Source organism: Halichoerus grypus, chromosome 5, assembly GCF_964656455.1.
Source record: "Halichoerus grypus chromosome 5, mHalGry1.hap1.1, whole genome shotgun sequence".
Taxonomy (NCBI): domain Eukaryota; kingdom Metazoa; phylum Chordata; class Mammalia; order Carnivora; family Phocidae; genus Halichoerus; species Halichoerus grypus.
The window spans coordinates 180,993,619-181,021,001 of record NC_135716.1 but is presented as its reverse complement, the minus strand read 5'-3'; the positions used below and the strand labels follow the sequence as shown (position 1 = coordinate 181,021,001).

The window sequence follows — 27,383 nt, the reverse complement described above, 5'->3', positions numbered from 1 at the left end:
CTTCTTCTTCCTCTTCTTCTTCTTCTTCCTCCTCCTCCTCCTCTTCTTCTTCCTCTTCTTCCTCTTTTCTTCTTCTTCCTCTTTCTTCTTCTTCTTCTTCCTCTCTTCTTCTTCTTCTTCCTCTTTCTTCTTCTTCTTCTTTTTTTTTTAAGATTTTATTTATTTATTTGAGAGAGAGAGAATGAGAGAGAGCACATGAGAGGGGGGAGGGTCAGAGGGAGAAGCAGACTCCCTGCCGAGCAGGGAGCCCGATGCGGGACTCGATCCAGGGACTCCAGGATCATGACCTGAGCCGAAGGCAGTCGCTTAATCAACTGAGCCACCCAGGCGCCCTCTTTCTTCTTCTTCTTTGTCTTCTTCCAGAGTTGTTTCTTCTTCTTCTCCTTCTCCTCCTCCTTCTCCTTCTTCATGTTTTTTGCTTGCAGAAAAAGTGGGGGAGAGTAGCAGCCCAACGTAGTCCACTGAATTTTGTTTTTAAAGATTTTATTTTATTTTTTTCAGAAGTGTTTATTTTTTTTAAAGACTTTATTCAACAGAGAGAGAGAGCAAGCACAAGCAGGGGGAGCAGCAGGCAGAGGGAGAGGGAGAAGCAGACTCACCACTGAGCAAGGAGCCCTATGTGGGGCTCGATCCCAGGACCCTGGGATCATGACCTGAGCCGAAGGCAGACGCTTAACTGACTGAACCATCCAGGTGCCCCTAAAGATTTTATTTTTAAGTAATCTCTACACCCAACCTGGGACTCGAACTCACAACCCCGAGATCAAGAGTCACATGGTCTGACTGAGCCGGTCAGGCACCCTTAGTCTGCTAAATTTTCGTCTGTGAAATCCAGAAGCGTGGAACCTGCTGGTGAAAGCCACCTGCCACCATGATGGCGTTCGTCACCTTGGGGTTGGCGACCTCTCCTCAGGTATGCTCTTTCCTGAGTCAGCTCAGCCTCGCTCTGCTCTGCCTTCACCACTTGAATTCCTCCCAGCAAGACTCGGCCACTTGGAAAACACTCAGTAAGCCCCCGCTGAATGCCCCCTGCCCCCCGCCAGCCCGTACTCGGCACTGTGCATGCAACTTTGAGAGCAAACAGGGTCCACAGTCCTCCTCACCTCCATCTCTCTCACTTGCTAACTGCCCTCACCTTGACTGACCTTGGTTAGCATCCAAAGAACCTCCAACCTTCTAATTCTCCCAAAGTGTCCTTTCTTCTTCATCTTTGCTTCTCTTTGTGGCCAGCTTGGCCCCCAGTGGTCTCCAAACCTTTCCCATAGCACTATTCCATCAGTAACAAAGTTTTGAACACAAATCTCCAGTGTATGCATATTTATTTTTTAGAAGTTCCGTACATGTACATGTCACGTGATAAAATAGACAAACAGGCATCGTGAAGGAGGAAGCAAGAAATATAGTAGTCCCCCCGATCCATGGGGGATCCCCTCCCAGAGCCCCACGAAACTGTGGATAGCACTGAACCTTGGGTACATTATTTTTTCTCCTACACACACATACCTGTGATCGACTTTGATTTAGAAATTAGGCACAGTAAGAAATTAACAATAAAAGACAACAATTATACCAATATACTATAATAATTATGTGAATGTGGTCTCTCTCTCCTGAGCTCCAGAGCCACGTGACTCATGTCCTTCTAGATACTTCTTACATATTTCATGAGCTCCTCCATCTCCACCTGTCCAAAAATGTTACTGTCTTCTCCCAAAGCCTGCCGCTCCGCCCCCTCCACCCTCCACCCCTGGCCTGTCGGAAACCAAGCAAGGCGGCAAGGTGCCTCACCTGTGAGGGCCGACGGGTCTTTAAATCCTACTGGTCTCTCTCTGAATTCTCTCACGTCTCGGCCTGACCTCTGCTGGCTCTGCAGGGCCCCCCTTATTTCTTGCCAACCAGTCCCCCTACTCAAGTCCCCCCAGTCCTTATTACTGCCACAGTCCTCCCTTAGACTCAGTGATCACCCAGGTTGTGTTGAGGACCCAGTTCAGACTCAGTTTGGCTCACAAGGACCCACACCTTTCCGGTTTCACTTCAGACCGACCCACAGTTTCCCTGAACACCTCAGTGTGCTTCTCTCACCTGGAATGTCCATCCTTCCCTTTCCTACTGCTTCTTCTGCACGGGGGAGATGCTGTGGTCTTCCCTGATCCCACACCTTCCTTCCCATGCAACCAGCACCAGGCCCATGCCTCCCTCTTGTGTTTCCTAACCCATGGAAATACACATGCCCTCAAGTGTTTCTTTTTTTAGAGAGGAGGTAGGGGAGGGGGAGAGGGAGAGAATCCTAAGCAGCCTCCACGACTCAGGGCTCGATCTCACGACCCTGAGATCATGACCTGAGCCCAAATCAAGAGTCAGACGCTTAACCAACTGAGCCCCCCAGGCACCCCAGTATTTCTATAGGTAGCTATCTGTGTTTATATTAAACTGAATGTGAGCTCATACCAGTATCTCCAACGTTCATCTAGGACCACGTGGATCATCCTAGGCTCCCTGTCTTGGCTTATCTCCACCAGTGAGATGGCTCTCACCATCTGCCATCTATTTACTTAATTGCTTAATTCCAGTTATACATGGATAGTGGTCTCTCGCTGCATTTTTACCTGTGGGTTTATTTGTCCTCAAGATCAATGCTCATTCTCAAGCTCTTAAAAATAACTAAGTACAGAATACATGCCAGCCGCTGATCTAAACACCATAAACATATTCTTTCATCCTCGTTACCATGTGAGACGCTTGTTATTAGTTCTGTTTAACAGAAGAGGAAACTAACATACAGGAAAGCCGAGCAGAGAGCCCATGTCACACCATCACGAAGTGGCAGGACCAAGGACTGGAGCTCCAGCCTCCTGGATTCTGAGATCCCAGCTGGACCGCTCCTCCGTGTTGAGAGCTCCTGCTGTGTGTGGGTGGTTCCCGTGCCCCCTTGGCACGGCAGGTCCTTGCACCTGGAGGTCAACGGTGCCCCAACCCCAGCAGGGGACTCTTCACTTCTGGGCCCTCGTTACTCCTGTGAGTTATTTGATTAATCACCTGTAGGATCCCCATTCCACCCCTACAAAGGCTGCTCCTAATCCTACCTCTGTCCCACCCTGTCCCTGGCTCTGCCTCCTTCATGCCTGGGAGCAGATCTCGCATCCTGTCCCCCCCACACACACACGCACATGTGCACACACATGTGCAAACGTATGTCTTTAAGAAAAGCCCCCAGCTCTGCTGTATGTGCCATATGTGCGGGGGGACATCCCTCCTCCTCCCGGCCCCCCTTCCCCGTCTCACTTTCAGGGCCCCTCGGTGTTCACTATGCACCTGAAGACATGCAGAGGAGCCCCAATCTTAAATTTTAAAAAATCACCACTCTGTGAACACCTCATCTCTCGCTGCTCCCCTTCTTCCAGCAAATACTGTCTCAGTGCCTCCTCCACGCCAGGCCCTGTTCTAGGCAGGGATTCCGGGACAAACCCGCACCCTTGAGCGGCTGATGCTCCAACACAGACTGCTTGAAGGAGCAGGGAGGCACCGCCCCCCCGTGTCTTCTACCTGCTCACAGGAAAGAAGCATGTGTTGGTGAGAAGTGATCATACGTGTTTTCCTGAGCATACAGAGGCAATGCCAATGTCTTCCAGCGATATAATTCACGATTAATAATCTCTGACTCGTTGATGTCTCCGCAGGGACCTGCCCCAGGTTTTTAGACATCATTACTTGGGACATCACATATTCCAGGGCTGGTATTTCTGGAGATGGATCTGGCAGGAGGAAGAATGCCTCCGGTCCCGAGCAGACCCGTGGGATTGCAGAGGAGTTCATTTCTCCGGCCAGATGGGGTTCCTTCTGTCCTGCCCTGTAGTAAAGACTTTTGTCGTAAGAGCCGGTGTTATTAGGAGCCACCCAACGGCGAACCCACATGGTGAGGGGCGCCTGCTCACAGCGAGTCGGGGTTGGTGGTGGGTCAGTCTGGAGAGAGCACAGAAGCCCTTTGGACAGTCCCAGTGGGGCCTGCGTTCCACACCGGGCTGGTCCTAGTTCCGGGTGTTCACAGACACCTGTCGGTCAGAAAGCAAGCCCCGGAGGGAAGCTACACCCAGACCCACTTAACAGGCTCCTCTGCTCGAGTTGGTGCCCGAAGCAGAGACTGGAAAGTCCTTTAGTTCCTCCTTCTCTGGCTGCACCTCTGACACCTTATTCATCTTGGTGAAAATCTGATTGATCTCCATGAATGTCTTGGCCTTGGTCTCGGGGACAACCTGGGAGATGTAGACGGTGGTGAGGAGACAAATCACAGCAAAGATGATAAAGCTGTAAGGTCCGAGGCCCACCTGTGGGAAAGGGATCGGGGTTCACATTCTCGAAAAGGTTCTCCCTTTACCGCTTGAGGATTTGCACATCCGGGCCCCCGGGGCGCACTCACTTGGATGAAGGGGAAGATCAAGCCCACGGTGAAGTTGGAGAGCCAGTGGACGCTGCCTCCCACCATGAAGGCGGACGGCCGGGAGGACTGCAGGAAGATCTCCGTGATCAGTAGCGCGGGGATGGGACCTGGGGGGGGGCAGAGTGGGAGAAGAGGAAGGGCTACCTTCTCTGGAAGCAGAGCAGGCCCATAAAGGGTCCCGGAGCCCCTGCCGTGCCGGGGGCCCGAGGGGCAGTGTGTCTCCGGGACTCCTGGGCTGGTGGCAAAGCAGAGTGAGGAGGCCAACAGCAAGAACTGAGCACCACAGGTGACACCCTGTGATGTCCCAAAAAGGGGCCTGTGCCCACCCGTAAGGATCTCTACGCCAACTACACAGGCCGTTTCAACCCACATAGTCGAGGCTGCTTTATTGCTTTCAGTCTAATCATGCTCTGTCCACACCCCTTTGCGATAGGAAGGTAGGGGCAGAAGCCATTTTGGGGCTGCATCCGGCCCTCCAAGGAGCCTCTCCGGGGAACAGAGGTTTCTAGGGCTGATGGTGCCAGAGAGGAGAGCAGGGAAGCACAGAGCCAGCTCTGGGGTACGTACTGGGCCCAAGGGCGTGCCCTACGACGTAGGAGATGATGCAGGCGATGCTGACATAAGGCATCCAGGATATTGTGCCCTGTGGGGAGAAAACAGGGTGGGATCACAGCCGGCAAAGCAGGGACAACCGGGGATGGGGAACGTCGGGAACCTAGGTCCCCAGAGGGCCAGGCGCTCTGCCAGGGCTGGGGAAGGAGGGCTCCTGGCTCCTCCAACAGGCAGCACCAACCGGATGCCCCCGGAAAACCGGCCGTTAGTGGGCAGCGGGCTGCTACGGGGTGGGGGTGACGGGGGCTGCAGATGGTCCCCAGGCATCTGATTCAGCGCAGCTGCTAAAAGATCATTCTGGTCTTCTTCCTTGTACTGCAGGCGAGGGCGCAGGGGGTGGACAGGACACAGCCCCCCCTTCCTCACCTGCAGGGCCAGAGCGGCCGTGAGCACACAGCAGGCCGTGAAGCAGACGGAGAAGCCCAGGAGGAGCAGGACCCGCCGCCCCAAGAGCTCCACCACGAACACCTGGAAGGCAGGGGGCAAAGGACAAGCAGGGAGGCTCAGGAGCCCCGCCAGAAAAGGGGGGCGTACCCCCGCCTAGAGCTGCCCTCACAGGTCGCAACCCGAAATGTCAGGCACTGGGGAGGAGCCACTTCACACAGTGGAAGCTTCCAGAGTCGGGGGCAGGGGTCTCCATCTTGGGGGGGGTGCATAGATTGTCATCTGACAGGAGCCCAGAGGCTGGAGATGAGGACACCAAGAGGCACCTCAGCTCCAGGCCTGTCCTCAGCTAGGACCCCCCTCCCCACTCCTAAGATGCCCTCCATGCGTGGTGCTGTCGGACTCACGGCACAGACGGTCGTCAGCACGTTGACAGCCCCCGTGCCCACCGTCACATACTGGACGTCATGGTCGTTCACCCCCGCGCTCAGGTAGATCTGGTCTGCGTAGTAGTAGATCTGGAAGGTACCCCCAGAGGCTGGTGGGGCCCTCGGGACAACACCTGCGACACGGCCCCCCACCCCCGCAGTGACACCGGCCACCGGCCACCCGCCGCGCCCCCGGGCCCCACTGTCCCCGTACTGCGTTCACTCCTGACAGCTGCTGGCCGCCCATGAGGATGATGATGGAGATGACCTGCCACCGCAGGGACTTCATGCTGAACAACTTCAGCACAGAGATGAAGCCCGCGGCCTTCTCGGCCTCGTCCTCCTGCCAGATCTCCTCCATCTCCGAGCCCACGTCGTCCCAGCCGCGCAGCCTCTTCAGTGCTAAGGGAGGGGAGCAGGGGGTCGGCTCAGGGCGCCCCAACTCCCCGGAGCCAGGACGCTGCGGCCTCCGTCCCCTGACCCAGCACAGTAAAGCTTTACCATTTCTGGCAGCTACTTCATCCTTCTTCTGAATCAGCAGGTACCGGGGGCTCTCGGGGAAGAAGGGCAAGAACAGGAGCTGCAGGGCCGCCGGGATCCCGGTCAGCCCGAGGAGGATCGGCCAGCCTGCAGGCAAGCCAGTGCCCACGTGAGAGCTGGCCCCAGCCAAGTCACCTGCCTTCTGCCCCTCCAGTCCCCCCACCCCCTGGAGCCCCTCCAGTCCCCCCCGCCCCCTTGGAGCCCAGCCGGCCACTCTGTCCCAGACTGGTTTCCTTAAGGGCCAGACACAGAGCTGGTGACACTAGACCCCCGTCCATGCTCTGGACTCTGCCGGGGCCACCGGGACACCTGAACTGGACTGGTCTGCGCTGCACTGACCATAGAAATGAAATCGACCAACAAGGCAAATGCCCACGATGGTAGAATGGACACAGGAAGCATGGGGTATTCACAAAACAGAATCCTATACTGCACTGGAAAGGAAGCAAGCCACGACAGGAGCCCGTCCCAGAAACCCGATGCTGGGGGCAGTAGCCCACACCATGCGGTCCAACCGGATGAAGTCCAGAAACAGAAAATTAACTCCATCTTTGCAAAAGGTGGTAAACAGCTATAGGGAGACGCAAGGATGGGGTGACAAATGTCAGCACGGTGGGGGTGGGCAGGCCATGGTTGAGGGGCACGCAGAAAGCTACGGGGGGCCTGGCATGGCTCTAGTTTGGCGTCCGGACCGAACACCGGTGTTTGATTTCGGGTGGAGGGAATGTACGTTTATGTTTTATGCGCTCTTCCTTCTGTGTGTTATTTTGCACCATAAATACGGTCCAATGAGTGAATGAGTAGCTCAGGCTCCTTCTAGGAGCTGCTAACGCCCTGCCTCTCCCCCTTTTCTCCTAGGGCTGGCACTCAGTGACAACGGCGGACGTCCACATGCCAGGCATCTGCTCTCACGGCTCTTCGTGTGTTAACTCGCTTCCCCACCGGCCACGTCGTGAGGCAGGTGCCAGGACCAACCCCACCGCACACCTGCAAACGCAGGCTTCCCTTGGTCCGGAATCCATCGCCCTGCACAGCCAACAGCAGGTGTGGACCTATCTCCGATTTGGGCCACTGCCGTCTGGCTCGGGCCCCCACCCCACCCCCTACCGGGAAACTCTTCTTGGAGACCCCGAACTGCCAAATCCAGACACCCCGCTGCAATCTTCTTTTCAGGAAGATTGTCGGACTTCTTCAATCCTGTGCACCATGACCGCCTGCCTCCTGCACAGCACTCTCTTCTGGGCTTCCTCCCTTCCTTGTTCTCGAGCACCTGTTACGTGCCAGGACTCATGCTGCAGATTCAGAGATGCCTAAGGCCAAAGCCCTGCCCTCCACACATTCTGCCCAGAGGAGGGGCACCAACAGTGAAAGAGTCTCAAAAAAGGATGGACAAATGCAGTCCGCACAACATTTGTAGTTCCCCGAACTTACAAAAAAACTCCTGCGTTTCTGCCCCCCATGCCCAGGTCTGGAACGCTGGTCCTGTTCCCCCCAGTCCAGGCCCTCAGCCCTCTCTGAGGCCCCCCTCGCTGGGCAGAACCAGTCACTCCCTACTGCGCACCAGCAAGCACGTCACGGACACCAGGGCTCTGCAGATTGCCCTGCGTCCTGCTGATCATTTACGTGCCATCACTGGGAGACAGGAACTCAGCCCCTGAACCCCTGGTCCCTGCTCCTTATGAGGGTGATTGAAAGGGGGACAGTGGCCGCTTAACATGGACCTAGGAGCAAACCACCGGGATGTGTATCCTAAGGAGACCTTGGACGTATTATCCAACCTCTCTATGCCTCAGGTTCTGCATCTGTAAAATGGGCATAATAACAGTATCTGCTTTAGAGGGTTGCTTGGAGGATTGAATGGAATTAGTATAAAGACTTGGTGCCTGGCCCACAATAAGCACATTATACGTTCTGGCTGGTGTGACGATTAATGGTGATTTCCCTTTCGAGACCTGAGACCAGAAAGGGGCGGGAGGGTTCATGCAGAAGGAGTGGCGGTTACCAGTTACTGTGCACCTACTATGTGCTGGGCTTGGGTTCTCCAGGAGGGCAGTGTGGCTCCAGAGTCAGGGTCTAGAATGGGTACCAGCCCTGTGGCTCACCACCTGACCCCCAGGGGGCGCCCCCCTTTCCTGGTCTTTGGAATGGGACGCTCTCGGAGCAGCCACCCCCCCCCCCCACCCAGCAGCGTTGCTGGGAGGCTTGAGTGAGGAGATGGCAGGAAGCCTCAAGCACAGAGCCTGGCGTGCTGGTGGCTGTCATTGCCACGCCCCGGGCCCCTGTGCGGACAGCCAGCAAGCAAGCCAAGAGAAAGTCAGGAAACAGCTCTTCCCGCTCACTCACTCTAAAGCCCCCTCATCCGTGTCCTCTGAGGGCCTGGAAAATGTCAGCTACACGGTCCCTGCCAACTTATTTAGGGCCCGTTCTGTGCAAACACCACGCCAGCACCGTGGGGCCCGGGCAGCGTGGCGAGGCCAGCCAGCCGACCAGAGAGGAAAGACCAGCTCACAGAAACGTCCAGTCGGAGCGGAGGGAGGCCTGGGGTCTGGAGGCGGCCGGGGCTTACCCTCTTTGTTTGCGAGGAGGCTCCGAAGACCAAAGATCTGAGCCACGAGGATGCCGATGGTGATGAAGACCTGAGGTACCACCCCGAGGGCCCCCCTCAGGTTTTTGGGGGCCAGCTCCCCCAGGTACATGGGGACAACAGTGGAAGACAGACCTGGCAGGGGATTGAAGTAAAAACACCATTAGGAAACATTAAGCCTGACAGGGACAAGCTGTGTCTTCAAACACACTCGTTCTTATCCAGCAATCACATCAGGTCTCAAAACGGCGAGAGTAAGCAAACACCTCTTTTAATTCTTTATCCTTTAAACTGTAAGGAAAGAAATAATAGTCTGAGCCAAGGAAGTTCATCGACAAGCAGCCTGGCTTTTCAACCCGTGTCACCGGGGGCGGGGGACACGGGTGGCCTGACCTCTGGGCTGCCCTCCTAACTGGCTTGGTGCCAGGGAAGAAAAGCCCAGGTGTGGCCTGGCACCTTCTCCTCTCTGGCTCCTTGGGGGAAGCTGTTCGTACAGGGCCAAGGACCCCTGCCCACCAGCTTCGCCTTCTGAGAAGGCGTATTACTTAACCAACTGATGCACAGCTGAAGCTCCGTTAATCAGTAAGCATTACAAATGTAAACATATACTATGGAATAATTACCACTTCCGAATGCCCACTATTTAAACTTTTAAGTTTTCTCGTCTTACTGGAACAAGGAAGATTAGGTGGAACTTAATTTTATAGGCTCGGAAGTATTTTCTACATAGATCATCCCATTTAATTCCCCCAAAAGCCCAACAAGAGGCTGAGAATGTTGGACGGAGGTCAGGGGGGTCATCACTAGTCTGAGTACCGAGCACCCAGTCAGGACTCAGGCTGGGGCTCGGAGAGACGCGGGTCTGAGAGGGGGCTCCGGCCGCAGGGAGGCCGAGGCGAACAGTGTGGCAGCGGGTGGGTACTGGATGACATCCAGATAGGAGGGAACCTTTTGAGAACCAAGGGTTCAAGCTTGGCGATTCTGCCCAAGGATATCTGCTTAGTGTTTTAAAAGAGGCTCGCTGCTCATTCATGCCGGTTCTTTCCGGTTGTCAGAGCAAAGAGGGGCAGTCTTTGCAGAAGCCCTGGGAAGTCTGGTGGGGTATGTGTGGGGACCCCGCAGGCCTAGCGCCTAAAGGGCTGGGAGGAAGCAGGGGCCCTTGAGGGTTGCACTCCATGGTCACCACTCAGGGCTCGGGGGGGTGGGAGGGATCCCCACATCTGAGCAGCAAGCACTTCACTTGATGAGGGACAAAAACTGAAGAGGCAAACATCGGAGGTTTGGGAAGAGACGGGGTCCCCTTCTTGCTGGTGGGAAGCAATCTCTATTCGGACTTAAAAGTGACTCCACTGGGCAATCCCAGCTGGCTTGGTCGGACAGAGTCGGAGAAAGTGGCTTTTACCTTTGAAATCCCTTCGGGGAAAGCGCTTGGTGTTCTGCCACTCGAGTTGACTAGCAGGGAGCCAGTGAACTGAGCATCTCAAGTCCCACTGTCTGTCCCTGCACCCCCTTGGTCCCTGTACCCCCTTTTGGCAGACCAGCTGCTCCCTTCCTTTTTAGGATGTCTGAGCAGCATGCTGCTGGCTCACTCACCTTCCTGACTTTTTCAGGAGCCGTGTGAAAGAATTAACTGCAAATGGATTATGACCTGAGATCTAAAAGGGATCTGAGGACCTAGGGAGCTCCTGACACCTCAGGGGGCCTGCGAGATCAAAAGCATTTTCCAAGAATCCTGAGATAGCGCCCTGTTCATTCTCCTTCTCTCCTGAGCCCACAGTGGAGCATTCCAGAGGCGACATGCCACATGGTACCCCAGCCAGGGGAACACAGAAGCAGGTTGGAGAAGCCAGCTGTCTTCTCTGAAGCCAGACATTAAAGAGATTTGCAATGCCACTCTTCTCACTAAGCTTTTTTGTTTTAGAATATACAGCTCTTTTCATAAGAGAATCACATGTATGTAATCCTGTCACCATTTAAATGAATTAAATGAACATTTCTTAGTTGCAATTTCTTTCTTTTTTTTTTTTTTTATTTATTTGAGAGAGAGAGCATGAACAGGGCAGGGAAGAGCAGAGGGAGAGGGAGAAGCAGACTCCCCGCTGAGCAGGGACACCGCCCCCCCCAATGTGGGGCTCAATCCCAGGACCCTGGGATCATGACCTGAGCCGAAGGCAGATGCTTAACCAGCTGAGCCACCCAGGCGCCCCTTGGCTGCAGTCTCTAAATGGTAAATATTGATCAATACAACCCACGTGAGCAAAAAGCTCTTTGGAGCTCTCAATAATTTTAAGAGTGTAAGAGGGAGGCCAAAACATTTGAGAACCGCTGACTTGAAAGTCATGTTTGTTTAGGAGTAAAGGTTGGGGGTTTTGTGATTTGTTATCTATCGGAGCCTAATATTTCCCTGTTGGAACCAACCCTGAAGTGTTGGATGGTCAACAGAAAAGTGCCTGCCTGCACCTTCCAGGAATCATCCGTGTTTCATGAGCCCAGCCCTGCTGCAGGGGGAGACGGGCCAGGCGCCCTTGGGGCTCAGGAGGCAGAGGTCCGTCCAGCGCTCTCAGGGAAAGCAGTACGAAGGAAGCTTGTCATGGGGCCCATCACTCTCTCCTTGATAGGACCTCTTCTCTCTTCAAGGATCTTATTTTCCTCTTCTCCCTGGCCCCGCAATTCCTCGCCATTTCCCCTAACACCAGGCTCCTCGCCGTGCCCACCACTGTTCACAGAGCCCGCTCAGGGGCTTGCTGACATCCAGCCAGGTCTTCCATTCATCCCTAGCCCCGTGATTGGAAGGAGAAAATGAGAGCTGCTGGTACCTCCAGGGCCGGGTGCGGGGTTGCTGGCAGGGTGCCCAGGATGCAGCATTTTGGGGGCGCTTACCCTGGGTGCCCACCCGGAAGGCGCACGGCCCCGAGAGTGGGTGCCCCGCTCACCCCCACCAGCCCTGGGAAATATAGTCTACGAAAGAATGCCAAGTCACAGGGGCTGGGGGAGGGGGTGGGAAGATCGCAAGCATGGCTTTAACACCATCTCTTCGGTCTGAAACAATTATGGGGGAGCTTCCTGTGACCACCAAAGCGCGGCCTCTGAGGATAGCTTTGGAGAGTTTGCAAAGCAGCTCCAGGGCTTATGGGGTGAGAGACCCCAGCCAGTCATTACTCTCTGCAGCAGGTGGGCGCTGGAGGAGGAAGTGAAAGAGGACCCCCCCCGAAGAGCCCTTTGCAAACTTCACATTCCCTATACAAGTTGAGAGGCTGCTCTCATTAAGAGGGATTCGTCCGTTAGATTGTTCGTCACGCTTTTTCAACCACGACCCACAGTAAAAAATACAGAAACATGTTTTACATTGCAACCTGATTTTCATACACGTATCAATAACCGAAGCAAAAGTTCCAGAAGACAATCCTTATCTTTATTGCACACGACACGGTCTACTTTGTCTAGAAAAAGAAAATGCTGCTCACTAATCAGGGGTCTCCGCCCACCCACCGGCCCGCCTGCAGTTGAGAAAACACGAAGATAAAGGACCAGACGGAAGCGCGCCTCTGCACAGGATTCTGTATTTCTGTCTTTCACGCAAGGGCTCTCTTTGTGGGAAGCGGCACAGGGACGCTCTGCCCCTGAACGCACCTGAGACTAAAGCATGGGCTCCAGGGTCTAGTTCAGGACAGAGGCAGGTGCAGGCTCGCTGCATCTGCGGGCTTCAGCGGCCCCAGGATGGGCCAGACCCTGGTGCCTGCCCCTCCTCCCCGATTATCCTAAATTACAGAGCGGTAGCACAGCGTAGCATCATTTACCTGCACATATTCCCACCAGAAGTCTGGACACAATGATCATCTCAAACGACCGGGCAACCTCGCTGCACCCCATTAAGATCGCGGGGACAATGGAGAAAATGTTGTTGAAGAGCAAAGTCCCTTTCCTGCAGAGGACGAAATGTCAGTTAGTCTGGGTGAAGGATTCACGTGTTCATTTAACAGATGTTCACCAAGTTCTGGCCAGTTACAGCAGCGGCCTTTGCTGCTGCTTCTACTGTCTGTGATCGTAGGCTGATAGGGGTCAAGTGCACAGCCTGGTGATAGGGGTCAAGTGCACAGCCTGGTGATAGGGGTCAAGTGCACAGCCTGGTGGGAGCCACAGTGGGAAATGACCACAGTGCAGAGTGCATCGGTGGTGGGGAGCAGAGGGAAAGAGCTGCACACTAGGATACACTCAAGGGTTTTTTGAAATCACCAACTCACATGATGTTAGTGGAATCTTGAAACCAGATCAGGTAAGGACATTAGAAGAAATGTATAGGGCCAACCTCACTGATATCACATAGATGGAAAAATCGTACATGAAATATTAGCAGATTGAATTCAACAGCATATAGAAAATCCTTTCAATGTTAAAACGCCATACAAAATAAAATGCCAGATCTGCCTGGGAAAAACAAAATTGTAACATTATTTTTTAAATTATAGAAGACTACCCTTGTGACTCCAGGTAGGCGGGGAAGGCTGCCTTCAGACACAAAAAGCAAAAACCATAAATGAGAGTTAAGTCTGACCACATGAACATGTAAATATCTTGTATGAAAAAGATACTATGTGTGTGATTAAGTAATAAAGCAACAGATAGAGAAGATACTTGCCTGATAAAACAGTATTGCTTGGACAGGCTCAGAGATGGAATTTCCTCCCAACTGTATAATCTTGGCTAAGTGACAGCATCTCTCTGTGCTTTGTTTTCCCATTTTGAAAAAGGGGATGGGGCTGTTGTATGGATTGGGGGAATTAAAAACCCTAAAAAAAACCCCTAAAAACCCTAAAAGCCCAAGTTCGGGATAGAGCCTGGCACATAGGAACCCATCAATAAATTGTTAATTGCTACTGTTGTATAAGGAACAGAACTTTAAGAAAACCACAAACAGCTGAATAGCATTTTTATCACATTCTCAAGCAGACAGCTGGACAAGCAACTGTCTACTCCATCTGTGGACCAAATGGACCAACATGGACCAAAGTCCTTTACTCAAGGAGATCTGTGACTTGATTGATGTTCTGGCCGGCAGAGAAAACTGCTGAGTTCAACACCAACCTCCCAGGAAGACCTCAGGATCTTAGATCCCAAAGCAGAGGTTGTATGTTTCTAATCTCAGACTCTTTTTTGAAAAAAACTGGAGAAGGCGCTGGGTTCTGGCCTTGACTCTCGAGCTAATGACATCTGTGGCCGAGAAGACGATTTGACCTTACCTAGACTCCGTGTGCTCGTTCGCCAAGGGAAGGGGCTGGTGGGGAGGAGCTCTTAAATACCGCTCATACCAAGGCCGCTCTCTCATGCCCATGGAATTTACAGGAGGGAGTGTGATGTCTTAAGGACCTTTTTTGGAATCAAATACATAATCTCTAATGTTTCTAGAATTAGGGTCAAAGATATAAGCTCTGCCCTTGGCATTCACAACACACAGTGAGAGTTGCCCCGGGACCACGCGGTTTCACCCTGGAGTGCCTGACATTAATCTCAGCCATTTCAGAGTTTTCTAGGAATTTAATTTGGGTTAAATTCTGCCTATTACTTGATCTCAAAGTAAAAGAACAGAGCAGTGGGTTTGTGTTTGTTTGGGAGGCAGAGTTCAAGGACGCTGTGCTATGATCTACGTTGGGACTGACATTGTGGCCCTGTTATCTGGTGTTTGACTCTTAAAAAGCAAAGAAAAAAAAAGAGAGAGCGAGAGGAGAGAACTTGTTTTGGTTTTGGTAAGGAATATACGTGTAAGGCAAGAGAACATAGAGGGAGCGAGTCCTGACTTGTGAAGTATGCTCTACTCTTTCTGGCCTGCCCCCAGAGCCCGAGACCCGCCATACCCACCTCTAGCTCTGAGACCCTGCCTCATCCCCAGACACTTGGTCAACATCTGGTCTCTTTAAGATCGTCTTAGAAAACAGAAATCATCACAAAAGTTATTACCTAGTTTTACCACCACCAACAACAACAACAAAAAAACAACTTCAGCTTTAAGCCTAGGTTTGAAATGGTCGGGGTCTAGGATTTTCAGGAGCTGGAAATTTACCTTGCCTTACCTGCCAAGTTTATTCACCAAGGGGCCGACCATGAGGGAGCCGATGAAGCCTCCAAAGGGGAACATGGACACAGAAACAGACCACAGCAATGTCAAGGAAAACTCATTTAGGTAGTTATTGTTGCGTTCATAGTAGGTCTCATTATAAAATGCTTTCATGAGCTGGAGAACAAAGCGGAAGAGAGCACCAAAATAACTTGACCTGGTTTTGCAGAAAGAACACCGTGAGCTGTTAGGCCCCCCGATGGATGACCTGGGCACACAGACAGTGACACTAGTAAGTGGAAGGGAGAAGGGACAGAGTGGTATGACTAGCAGCTAGCAGGAGCACCCACCTGGGGAGCTGCCAGGCCTCTGATAGGCACCCTGCCCAGGACGTTGCTAACTCCAGTCCTCCAGGCCTTTGGATGACCCCTGACCCTCCAGACTCCTCTGGAGAGTGCAGGGCTGCAAAAGACCAGAGCCCCCACCCGCACCAGCCCCCGTGTGCACAGCCAGGCTTGGCTCTCCATGAGAAGCTGAGGCCGGGGGAGCGGGTTCACCCCCATGGCCTTGTGCCCACAAGTCATTCCCTTGGGCCTGTACTGTGTGTCTCGTGCGTACTTCCCTCTCCCGTGACCCAAGGACCCACTGTGCGCCCCAATGTGCATGTACCACCACCCAAGTGGCCATGTCCGGGCACAGGCTGCTCCAGTGCCCCCCCCCACGTTGGTTGGGGGCTGCGTCTCACTCACCCCAGTGACCTACCTCGTCAGGGGAATTAACGGCGGCCACATTGTACCCATACTGGAAGGATGACCCAAATGCGGCTATCAGCGTTGCCAGTAAAAGTACGAGTGTAAGCCTCTGTGGGAGGAGAAATCCTGGCTTAGGTCATAGGAAGCAGCTGGGGTTCAAGGGAACTCCGGATTTACCCCGAAGTCTTATCGAAGGATGCAAGAGAATCTGAAGATTCGTCATCTTTCGACTGCTCCCTGTCTTGAAACCTACCTCTACCCACCTAACCTGGTAGAAAGGTTCCGTGAACCACAGCACTTAGGGCTAAATAATTCTTTGCTCTGGGGGGCTGTCCTGGATGCACTGTAGGGCCACCCGTCCCCTACCCCTACCTATCATCAACAGACACCGTGACAACTCAGGGGTCTCCAGCCATTGCTAAATGTCCCCCTGGTTGGGGGAGGCAGCTGCCCCTGAGAACCGCTGGGTCAGAAAGACACGGAAGGCTCACCTTCTCCAACACTCTACCCAACGCGCAAAATGCTTCGCTAACATTCCTACCACGGGGCTATATTTGCTGACCGTAGCAAACACGCTCAAATCCTGCCTCAAACACAAACTCCCCTAAAAATCAAAGAGGAGAAAATGTGAACAATTGTAATTGTTTATTTATGGCCACTGATTAACTTCCTTTAGCCTCCAGACTTTTGCTGTAACAGGCACGGTGAGAAAATATTTAAATACAGGTTTCTGGGGACTCAAACACGTGTGTTCTGTGATCATAACCCCTTCTGACACAGGAGGAAACCGAACGCTTATTTAATGACAAGAGGGAAGCCGTTAGTAAAGTCATGAAAAGCTGGAGAAAAATAAAAGTGGACAAAGCTTTTCTCTTAGAATCAACGGATTTCTTTTCTTTTTCTTTTTTTTTTTTTTAAGATTTTATTTATTTGTCGGAGAGAGAGAGAGAGAGCACAAGCAGGGGGAGCAACAGCGGGAGAAGCAGGCTCCCCGCCAAGCCGGGAGCCCGATGCGGGACTCGATCCCAGGACCCTGGGATCATGACCTGAGCCGAAGGCAGACACTTAACCAACTGAGCCTGCCTGCCTGCCTGCCTTCCTTCCTTCCTTCCTTCCTTCCTTCCTTCCTTCCTTCCTTCCTTCCTTCCTTCTTTGTAGGCTTTCCAGGAGGGAAAAAGAAAAAGATCTAGTACTGGGCTGGATTAGGGCACGAGGGGGAAGGGGCCCTAGTCTCCCAGCAGCTTGTAAAAATGACCAGTGGCCTTTAGACATGAAGGGGGGTGGCGTGTCTCCTCAGAGGCCAAGGGGAGCCGTGACTCAGCTATGCTTTTGGGAGAAACCACACGTTCCTCGTGCCCACAGTAAACTGGCTTCCTGTTTCCTAACGCCGAACACATTTTGAGACTTAGTAAAATAGCCACGTTCAGGGCCCGTGTTCCAACTGGATGCGATTCAAGGCTGCTGGGAAGGGAGCCCTGCCCCCAGACGGCTCCCTTTGGGAATCTGCTTCCTAGATCCATTCCCGCTGTCCAGAATCTCCCAGGAGAACGCAAACATCTCCAGAAAAGTTAGTTCTTATGAATTATTAACTCTTGGAGTCACTTTCTCACACTATCGATCCCGAAGTTCACAAACAGAAAGGGAGGCCTAGGTGCTGCTGAGGGACGGGAGAGGTGCCTTGTCTTGTGGCTGCGGGGGTTTCCAGCATGGCCGGGGGGGGGCGGGGGGTGCAGCCCAAGAGCCTGGAATCGGATCCTTCCCTCCTGTCGCTGGCTGTGTGGCCTTGGGCCGGTTACGGAGCTTTTCTGTGTCTCAGCTCCTTCCGCTGTAAAACAGGGACGGTCCTGCCTCCCTCATAGGACTGAGGTGAAGAATGAATGAGTTCATACATGAAAAACACTTGGAGCCACACCAGCCTTCGAGTGAGCACAGGCTCGCTCTCATCAACATCAACAGCGATCGCACCAGCAGGGAAGTTACTTTTCCCATGATGCTAGGTGTATTGTTCGTGAAGGCACCCCCCAGAATTATGTCTTCATTTTCTAAAACACTTGGCTCATTTTCCCCCCTCCAGGCCAAGAGGCCTTTTTCTCGGCAGAAAAATCCTTGATGCACATTGGTCAGATTCTGGTCTTTTCTCTTTATGTATGAGGAACACAAAGGCCAGTAAGACCACGATCACACAGCCAATGGGGGGACAGAGAGCAAGGGCCCCTTCCATCAGCCCACACAGCCCCAGCTCTCTGCAGGCTTCCCGGGCCCCTCCACTTTTCCTCGGCTCCGAAATCCCCCCTGGGCTTCACTCAGGAATCTGCAGATTCTTACAAGCAGCCACCAAGGGAACCATTTTGTCTTCATGTATCCCAGGAGGCCCAGCATGTGTCCTGGCTTTTGTTCAAAGGGGCAGGTCTGGCCTCAGGCAGCCAGGAAGGGAAAGCCTGCAACCCACCTGCCACTGGAGGACAGGCTTCTTTCCTTGGAGAATCTAGGGGGCAGGTAGCTAGAATCAGCCCAGACCTCCTGCATGTGACCATTTTAATCATGTCCTCTCAAAATATATTGCTTCTTTTCGGGGATCACCACGCGGGGGCATTTCTGTTTTCCTGCAGCCTCACCCGGGGAACAGTTGGCCAGGGTATTCCTCTTTGAAGAGAGGGCACAGACCCCATGAAGGTCTTTCCTGACCCCCAAGTCCCTAAGTTCTTGTCACCTCACGGCCCCTTTTCTATAAAATAGAGGGGTTAACACTTGAGTGGTCTCACACTTTCTTAGTTGTTGCGAGAGTCAAACAGGATCCACGTGAGGGTGCTCAGTAACCTCAAAAACTCTAATTCTCGCAGGACGGGAATGCCTCTAATGAGTAGGGACTAGGGATGCTGCTAAACATCCTACAGCACACGGGCCAGTCCCCCATTGCAAAGAATCATCTGGCCCCAAATGTCATTCGCGTCCTGCTCTGAAGGATGAGCAAAAGTAATAACATTTATGGGGGACCCACTAGGGGCCAGGTCATTTACACGCATCATCTCATTTAACTGGTCCAGCAGCCCTATGAGGTGGTATGGTTATTATTCCCATTTTACAGATGAGAAAGCTGAGGCACAGAACAGTTAAATAGCTGTTTAATAATCTGCACAAATATGTACCTCTGCCTCCACAAATATAAGCAAATGTGGTTGCGATGCATAAAATGCAAATTCCTTACCAGTGTTCATAATAAATTCGTATGATCTGTCATTATGCATTTTCCTCAATCAAGAGACTCTCAAAGCACAGCTGAAATTCTATGAGTGAGGGGAGTGGGGTAGGAGAGAAGAGGTCCAGAAAAATCTGTCTCGAAAACAGGGGAGCCTCTCTCATCTGAAAGGGTGGGAATCTCCGCTACAGACGTGAATTAGATTCGAGTTTTGCACAGTCTTTTCTGCGTCCATCTTCTTTCCACGCCGGCCTAGCCATGTGACTTGCGGAAAAAACGAATGAAAATGTTCGGAAGCCCAAATCAAAACAAATGATCCCCGACCAATCTCTAAAATCGAAATGTCCCCTAAATCTGTCCTTCAGTCCCTGTCAAAGTGAACTCTGAGGTTCCCTCCAAAGGAAGGGAGGTGCTCCCTTCTCCTGCACAGAGCTCCCCAGAATGCCCCCCAGGAATGCCCCCCCCCCCCCCCCCCAGCAATGCTGAGCAGGCCTGGACGGCAGGCCGCTCCATGCTCCTTCCTTCCCTGGGAGGCCCACTTACCCCTTCCTTCTTGGTCGGATTCTGTTGCTCCATCTTTGGTCTGCGCGAGCGGACTGCTGCCGAACGCCTTTCAGCCAAGATAACAAATGCACTGAAGGGAGAGGGGAGACATTCGGGCTGTACTTTGGCCACGCCGAGGAACAGCCAATAGCGTTTCTGTAGCCAGCCCCGGACGGCCTAACCCTTCAGGAGTCCAGAGGTGTGTCTTCTTGCACGTCTCTTGAATTCAAAGTCTGGGGGTTAGCTCAGTGAGCGGGCACCGCCCCCCCCAGGCCTGCAGGCACGGCACCCTCCTGACTGGGACCGTCTGTGACGTCTGCTCACTTCGAGAACTTTCACTAGGCAGGCTCGTGATGAGTGGCTGCAAGAGTTATTTCCGTCACAGACACACGAAAAGCCACAGGCCCCACATCACACCAGGTAACGCAAGGCCAAGAGTCAGGGTCACCAGAGGTTTCTCAGAAGTGGTCCCCGCCAGGGCGCCTGGGTGGCTCAGTCGGTTAAGCGACTGCCTTCGGCTCAGGTCATGATCCTGGAGTCCCGGGATCGAGTCCCAGGGAGCCTGCTTCTCCCTCTGACCCTCCTCCCTCTCATGCTCTCTGTCTCTCATTCTCTCTCTCGCAAATAAATAAAATCTTAAAAAAAAAAAAAGAAGAAGAAGAAGAAATGGTCCCTGCCAGGAAGCCTGCAGCCAATCTCTCGGAGAGTCAGCTTTTCCTCAAATAACCATGTCACACTTGCTCGGAGAGGTTTGGCTTTTTTTTTCCTTTGTGAGGAACTGAGGGGCCTAAAGATGCGACTTTATGTGTAACCACCACTACTGCAAAGGCAATAAATAGTTCAGGTGCCTTTATCTACAGGGCAGGGAAAGTGAGTCATGGCTGCTGCTGGCCTGGGTCCGCCGTGCGTGAACAGGCCACAGCCCGCCTCCTGCGCTCAGCACGCGTCCAGCCGCCGCGGGGCACATCAGGTCAAGGGGCCAAAATCCAGAGCGGAGTCCCACAAGGCCCACAGGCTTTCCTCTTTATAGGATATATTTCCTGTTTTACTTGCTGCGGCACAAATCCAATTAATTCAGCCATTCCTCTCCCTCCTTCCCAAATATTTTTTTTTAAGATTGTATTTATGTGTCAGAGAGAGAGCACAAGCAAGGGGAGCAGCAGAGGGAGAAGCAGGCTCTCTGCCGAGCAGGGAACCCGATGCGGGGCTCGATCCCAGGACTCTGGGATCATCACCTGAGCCGAAGGTAGACGCTTAACCCGCTGAACCACCCAGGCGCCCCACCCCCCTTTCCAAATAAACAGTTAACTGGGAGCCCACCATGTGCTGGGCGCCGTTCCTATAATAGTAGCAAGCTTGGGAATTGTGACCAGGAGACTGTGAGGAGGGTAACAAAGAGCCTCTGTGTGTGTGTGTTGGGGGCCCCCATGCCCCCCCTCACAAGGGAGGATTGGCCATTTTTCCCCACCGGCTCGTTCCCTGTCCTTTCCTTCTGTGTCACAGCATGATGCCCAATGAAGGTTTGGCAAGACCAGAGGTTCCCGATTATTTCAAAGAGTTGTGAAGAATTCTCCAAAGAAAATGTACTTTAGTTGGGGTGGGGGGTAGGGGGTAAAGGGCAGGACACATATTGTGCAAACAAAAAGAACCGGCCTCAGCTGGCAGTCCTGAGTCATGCTCAGGCCCCCCCACCCCTGGCCTCCTGTGTGCTTGGGGAGGTGTTGGGGGGTGGGCAGGGGGACTCCCTGCGCAGCGTCTGACCTCCCCAGCCCGAGCGAGGCCCTACCTGCCTCCTGTGGCACCCAGGCTTTGCGGGCACGGCCATGTGTCATCAGTGCCCCAGCGTGGCCAGCCAAGGGGGTGCAGACCCACCGCGGGCCCAGTGGCTCCAGTCCCTCGGCTGGGCGCCTGCCCCTGGGAGCACCCAGGAATGGGCCCAAGGGCTCGGGGCTGCACCCCCTGCCTGTGCTGTGTGTCCCTGCTCGATCCCTCCCAGCCTGGGGACCCGGCCCAGCAGCCTGGGGTCTCCGGTGGCCATTGGGCCCACGGAGGGGCCGTTGGGCTCAGGGGATCTGGGCGTTCAGATGGGGGAACGGCCCGCCGGTTGGAGGCACACCCCTGGCAGGCTGATTTGGGGTGTGTGGCCTGCACCCCACCCCTGTAAGTGGTCTCTGAGTGGGGTGGGGGTCTCAGACTCCGGCCTCTGGGCCTTGCCCTCCCTGCCCAGCCCCAGTCTGGACTAGGAGAAGAACCTGCCATCTGAAGCCTATTTTCGCCTTGCAGTTTAAAATGACACTAATGAACGGCACTGATCGACCCAAGGACAGGCTGAGGTGTGTCCCAGGATCACGTACAAGTATTTCCAAGAAACTGCATGTGTTTCGAAACTACCTCTACCGAGAGCCAAGGAATCCCTTTTAAAGGAAAAATGGACAGTTACAGAGCCATACTTGGTCCTGACAGGGCACTCGTGACGCTCTTCCCACCTTCCATACAGTTTGGGTCATCACAGGGAAATTTTATTAGGATTTTATCATTGAGGGAGAGAAGGACCCAAGGAGGACCATGTATTAGGTCCTCTGTAACCTCTCACCATGCAGGAAGTGCTGGCCAGGGACCCTGGCATGAGGATTTGTGTCCCAGATCTCAACAGCCAAAGTGTTATTACTAACATAAAATGTAAATATGTTAGTACACAATTTTAGAAGACTTATCAGAATCTGACAACAGTGATTATTCTGGGATGTGAGATCACAGGTGATTTTGACCTTAGCATATATTTTATTTTTTTTATTTATTTATTTTTAAAGATTTTATTTATTTATTTGACAGAGACAGAGACAGCGAGAGAGGGAACACAAGCAGGGGGAGTGGGAGAGAGAGAAGCGGGCTTCCCACTGAGCAGGGGGCCCAACGCGGGACTCGATCCCAGGACTCTGGGATCATGACCTGAGCCGAAGGCAGACGCTTAACGACTGAGCCACTCAGACGCCCAACCCTAGCATATATTTTATATTTACATTTTATTTATTTAATTTTTATAAAAAGATTTATTTTAGAGAGAGAGAGTGCAAGTGGGAGGGGGGGCCGAGGGAGAGAGAATCTCAAGCAGACTCCGCACCGAGTACAGAGCCTGATGTGGGGCTCGATCTCAAGAGCCTGAGATCATGACCTGAGCCGAAATCAAGAGGCAGATGCTTAACCGACTGAGCCCCCAGGCGCCCCCACATCTGTATTTACCAAGCCTACCGCTGTACAAGAGGCGGAATGCAACAGGGTTCAAAGGTAAAAACTGCCGGGCGCCTGGGTGGCTCAGTTGGTTAAGCGACTGCCTTCGGCTCAGGTCATGATCCTGGAGTCCTGGGATCGAGTCCCGCATCGGGCTCCCTGCTCAGCGGGGAGTCTGCTACTCCCTCTGACCCTCCTCCCTCTCGTGCTCTCTGTCTCTCATTCTCTCTCTTGCAAATAAATAAATAAAATCTTTAAAAAAATAAGAAATAAAAAAATAAAAATAAAAATAAAAACTGCCTTCTGCCTTAGACTCTAGTTGGGGACACAAGTTTAGTCAAATAAATGCTTTGATGAATTTGTAACTATAAAAGAGCTCTAAAGATGAGGGTGGAAGGCTAGTCTGGGAAAGCGATCCTAAAAACATGAGCTTGAGCCGAGACAGGAAGGAAGGAGGAAAAGAGCTTACCCAGGCAAAGGGGGCGAGTGGGGAGGGGGTGGTGGAGAGAGCTTCCAGACAGGAACGGTATGTGCCAAGGCCTGTGGTCGGAGCGTGATGCCATCAAGAAATTGCAAGGTCAGTGTGTCTGAGGAGCACAAAGCAGAGAGGACGAGCGGAGGGAGGAAGCTGGTGGGGTAGGCAGGGCCAGGCTAGATTTAGTACTTGTAGACCATGCCCGTGAAGAAGCTCGATTTTTGTCCTAGGAGCAGAGAGAAGGCGTTAAGAGTTTTGAGAGTGATCAGATTTGTGTTTTTCCAAGTTCACGGTGGCTACCTTGAGGAGAACTGTGGAGGGAACAAGAGATCCATGTATTTGGGGAAGAGGAGAAGGAGTAGTTCCTTTGCTGTACGACCCATGGAGGGTGGTGGTGGCCTGGTGGAGGGCGGCGGAAGAGATTAGTCAATTCATCCTAGAAATAATTTAGGCTGTAAAACTGACAAAACTTGGTGACTGACAGGACGAGGGGAGGGGAAATAAGAGGACTTCTGTATTATGGTTGTAATAAAGAATCAAAATGATCTTTCTGAAAATGAAGCTTTTCAGAATTACAAGTTTATATAGGAAAATTCAACAAAAATGTAAAATGTTGAATTAGCACCAGAAGGCAGGCTGGCAAATCCCTGGGCTGTTTTGAGACCAGACAAAGATATCGGGACTTTGGGTCACTTGCTGGTCTCACCTCTACTAGGAATGTTCTGGAATCTTAAAGTTTTGCCACGGGCCTCTTTTGAACAGACTGCTGCTATAGCTCTCTCAACCCATCCCCAAATCAATTTGCTCAGTCCCTCTTCAACAGTAATAGAATTTGGGGAAGGACCTCTGGCTGCCCCAAATAAAGACTGTGTTTCCTTATGGCCCTTGCAGTTGGAGTGGACAGACGACAAAGCTCTGTATAACACATAGGTGTCACGACGTGGTGGCTCCCGGGAACCTTGCTCTCTTCTCTGTCCCTTTCTCTCTCCTGCTGCCTGGAATGCAGATGCCACCCGCTTGGACCCCAGGATTGAGGCCACAAAGGACAAAGCCACAAGCTGGTAGGAGCTTGGGTTCCTTACCCTGTGGGGTGCTATCCCAGCCCTGGACCACCCACCTGGCCTTCACATGTAAGAAAAATACATGCAAGAAAACAGGGAGGGACTCTAACCCATTTAGAAGCTGTGAAGACATTTTCATTCATATATATTTGTTTTAATTGACAACAGCCAAAATCAGATTTTAAATTGATGAAACAGCTCTCTCCTGGAAGTGAGCGGCCTCAGGACCTTCGTCGTAAGGGAGAAACTGAACCCCTGTAAGGCTGGGCTCAAACGTCGGTGGAGATTTACCCAGGCTGCTGTGTTTTTGTTGTTGTTGTTTTAATATTTTATTTATTTGACAGAGACAGAGAGAGCACAAGCAGGGGGAGCGGCAGGCAGAGGGAGAAGCAATCTCCCCGCTGAGCAAGGAGCCCGATGAGGGACTCTGATCCCGGGATCCTGAGATCACGACCTGAGCCTGAAGGCAGACGCATAACCAACTGAGCCACCCACGCGCCCAGGCTGCTGTTTTCATGAGGATTGGATTTGGTTTTGTGTTCAGCTTAAAATATTGCATGGGATTTGAGTGGGGCTGCCCTAACCCTTTTTCCCCCCGGAAGCCCTGTTATTTTTGTGTGCCACACAGTAGAACATGGGGTTCCCTAGGAACACATGAATGGTGCCATAGCAGAAATGTCTGCATGTGCCTCAGGGGGCACAGACTGAGGCCGCCTACCCAGGTGTCGTGTGCACGCGGGATTGCTGGATTAGACGGAGGGGCAGGAAGGGGATGGGCCATCTGCATTCCAGGCTTAGGTAAAGAAGGAGTAATGAACAGGTCCTAGCATGCATCCAGCTATCTAGGTGTGCCTTGCACAGTGGCTTTGCAGAGGCCGTGCTCCTGGTGCAGTGAGGGGAGATGGAGGGGGTCCGGTCTGTTAACATAAGACTTTTCAAAGCCTCGTGCTCAGTGGGGCCAACCACACGCCATCTAGGCCTGCCATCTGGCCATCGGAACTCAACTCAGCAGAGAAAACATACCTGATCTGAGTTAACGTTCTTGCTCCTTAGGCCAACTAGGAGTGCTGACATTGAATCCGGCTCAAGATGCTGTCAGGCATCCTCAAGGCAGGGAGGCTGCCCATCACGCTCTGACACGTCTGGTGAGTCAACTTCAGAGACTTTACAAGGTTCCCCTGTTCTTACCAAGAACGGAATTTGACCTTGCTTATCAGGGTGCACATGCACAAACAGGTGTGTCCCCCAAGAACCATGGACAGAAAGTGTGAAAGCCAGGGGGTCACGAGGCTCCTCGGGGAGCCAAGTGCCCTCTGTCGGTTACACGTTACCTTAGGTAGACAGCTCTTTGTTTTGAACTGTCATAAAAAACACAACAAAGCTTCCTATTTTTAGTATTCAGTTCATTAGTGTTCAGGACATCCACGCTGTTGTGCAAGTGATCTGGACTTTCACACTTTGTAAGACTAAGGCTCATGTCTGCTGTAGGGCAACTCCCCGTTTCTCCCTCCGCCCAGCTCTCGCCTTTTTGTTTCGATGAACCTGCCTACTTTAGTTACCTCATATAAGTGGAATCATACAGCATCTGTCTTTTTGTGACTGGCTTATTGCACTCAGCATAGCATCCTCAAGTTTCATTCGTGTTGTAGGCCAGGCTGTGGAGAAACTGGAAGGCTTGGAACATTGCTGGTGGGAATGCAAAATGGTACAAAAACAGAAAAAAAGTTAAACACAGGATTACTTTATGACTCAGCAATTCGACTCCTAGATATATACCCCAAAGAATTAAAAGCAGGTACTCAAGACAATGTATGTATACACATGTTCATAGCAACACTATTCACCATAGCCAGAAGGTGGAATCAGCCCAAATGTCCATCAATGGATGAATGGATAAGCAAATAGTGACATATACACACAATGAATTATGCAGCTATAAAAAGGAATGAAGTACTACTACATGGTACGTGAGCCTCCAAGACATCATGCTAAGTGAAAGAAGCCAGGCACAAAAAGGTGCATATCGCATGATTCCATTTATACGAGAAATCCCGAGAAATCCCGAATAGGTAAATTCATAGAGACAGAAAGCAGATTGGTGGTTGCCCGGGGCCCGGGGGAGAGGGAAATGGGGAGGGACTGCTTAATGGGTGTCAGAGTTCCTTTGGGAGGGGGCTGGAAATGTTTTAGAACTAGATAAGAGTTACGGTTATACAACACTGTGAATGTACTAAATGCCCCTGAGTTGTACATTTTGCAAAGGTTAATTTTATGTTCTGTGAATTTCACCTTAATAAAAGGGAATACTGAAACAGTCTCTAATGTAATCTACAGCTACTGCGCATCTTTCTGTGTCTACTGACATGTTAATAATGTTAAAGCATACTTTCCCCCCAAAAGTTAAAAATTATGACTCTTGTACAAAAAAAAAAAAGCACATGTTAAAGATTTTAACTCATTATCCAGGGACCCAGGCAGCTGTTATAACTGGTTCGAAAGAGAATCCAAAGAGCAGACACATTTATAGATCAGGAATGTTGAAAGGAATTTGCAAATGGATCTAAAGTGGCTTTAGATCCCCATAGGAGGGAGGGAGGGCAGTCAGGGAAGCTCCCCTGATGATAGCATTTGTTTAGTGTCGAAAGACAATTATTTTGTGCTAGCATCGTTATCTACAACTTGCAGAATTGTAAACTCCAAGGCAGTATAAGGCCGAGTCCTGTGGAATCAGGAAGTATGTTGGGGTAATGCGTGGTTTTCCCACCGAGGCCCATTTCCCCTACATCGTTTGCAACTGGCCTTGGTGGGAGCATCACCCTTATCAGCAAAGGCTATAAATCAACACACACCCCCAGTCCAGTCCACTCCTTTGTTGAACACTTACGGCACCCCCATGGGATTAGTACATATGACACCCCAGGGCCAGATAACGCATCTTACATCTCCAACCTGGGATATTGAGGAAGAGGTTATGGAAGCCGGCAGCCCTACAGGGCCTCCCCGGCCACTCCAATTCCCCTCAAAGTTAAATCATGCAAGCACCAGCCCACACTCCTGAAGCCCCCACCCCCGGAAGCACAGTTCCTCCAGGCCTCG

The 27,383-nt window shown here is 52.1% G+C and overlaps 1 protein-coding gene across 1 annotated transcript; it reads right to left on the bottom strand.

The window, feature by feature from the left end:
* Positions 1 to 1,302: 1,302 nt before the first annotated feature.
* Positions 1,303 to 25,885, bottom strand: LOC118534550 (solute carrier family 2, facilitated glucose transporter member 5). The gene is made up of 13 exons (XM_036090488.2): positions 25,847 to 25,885; positions 19,524 to 19,614; positions 15,795 to 15,893; positions 15,049 to 15,209; positions 12,781 to 12,905; positions 8,966 to 9,118; positions 6,361 to 6,486; positions 6,074 to 6,261; positions 5,839 to 5,949; positions 5,414 to 5,515; positions 5,003 to 5,078; positions 4,415 to 4,542; positions 1,303 to 4,322 (listed from the first exon to the last, which is right to left on the bottom strand). Exons 1-13 carry the CDS (start codon positions 25,870 to 25,872, stop codon positions 4,098 to 4,100), a joined length of 1,611 nt encoding a protein of 536 aa, XP_035946381.1. The 5' UTR covers positions 25,873 to 25,885; the 3' UTR covers positions 1,303 to 4,097.
* Positions 25,886 to 27,383: the final 1,498 nt, after the last annotated feature.

Excerpts from the sequence above, each read along its gene's own strand:
- LOC118534550 (XM_036090488.2), bottom strand. The coding sequence starts at position 25,872 with ATGCTGTATGATTCCACTTATATGAG. Across the intron at positions 15,894-19,523 it reads ATCCGACCAAGAAGGAAGGG|AGGCTTACACTCGTACTTTT; the intron begins GTAAGTGGGCCT and ends CTCCTCCCACAG. Across the intron at positions 12,906-15,048 it reads TTGGTGAATAAACTTGGCAG|GAAAGGGACTTTGCTCTTCA; the intron begins GTAAGGCAAGGT and ends CGTCCTCTGCAG.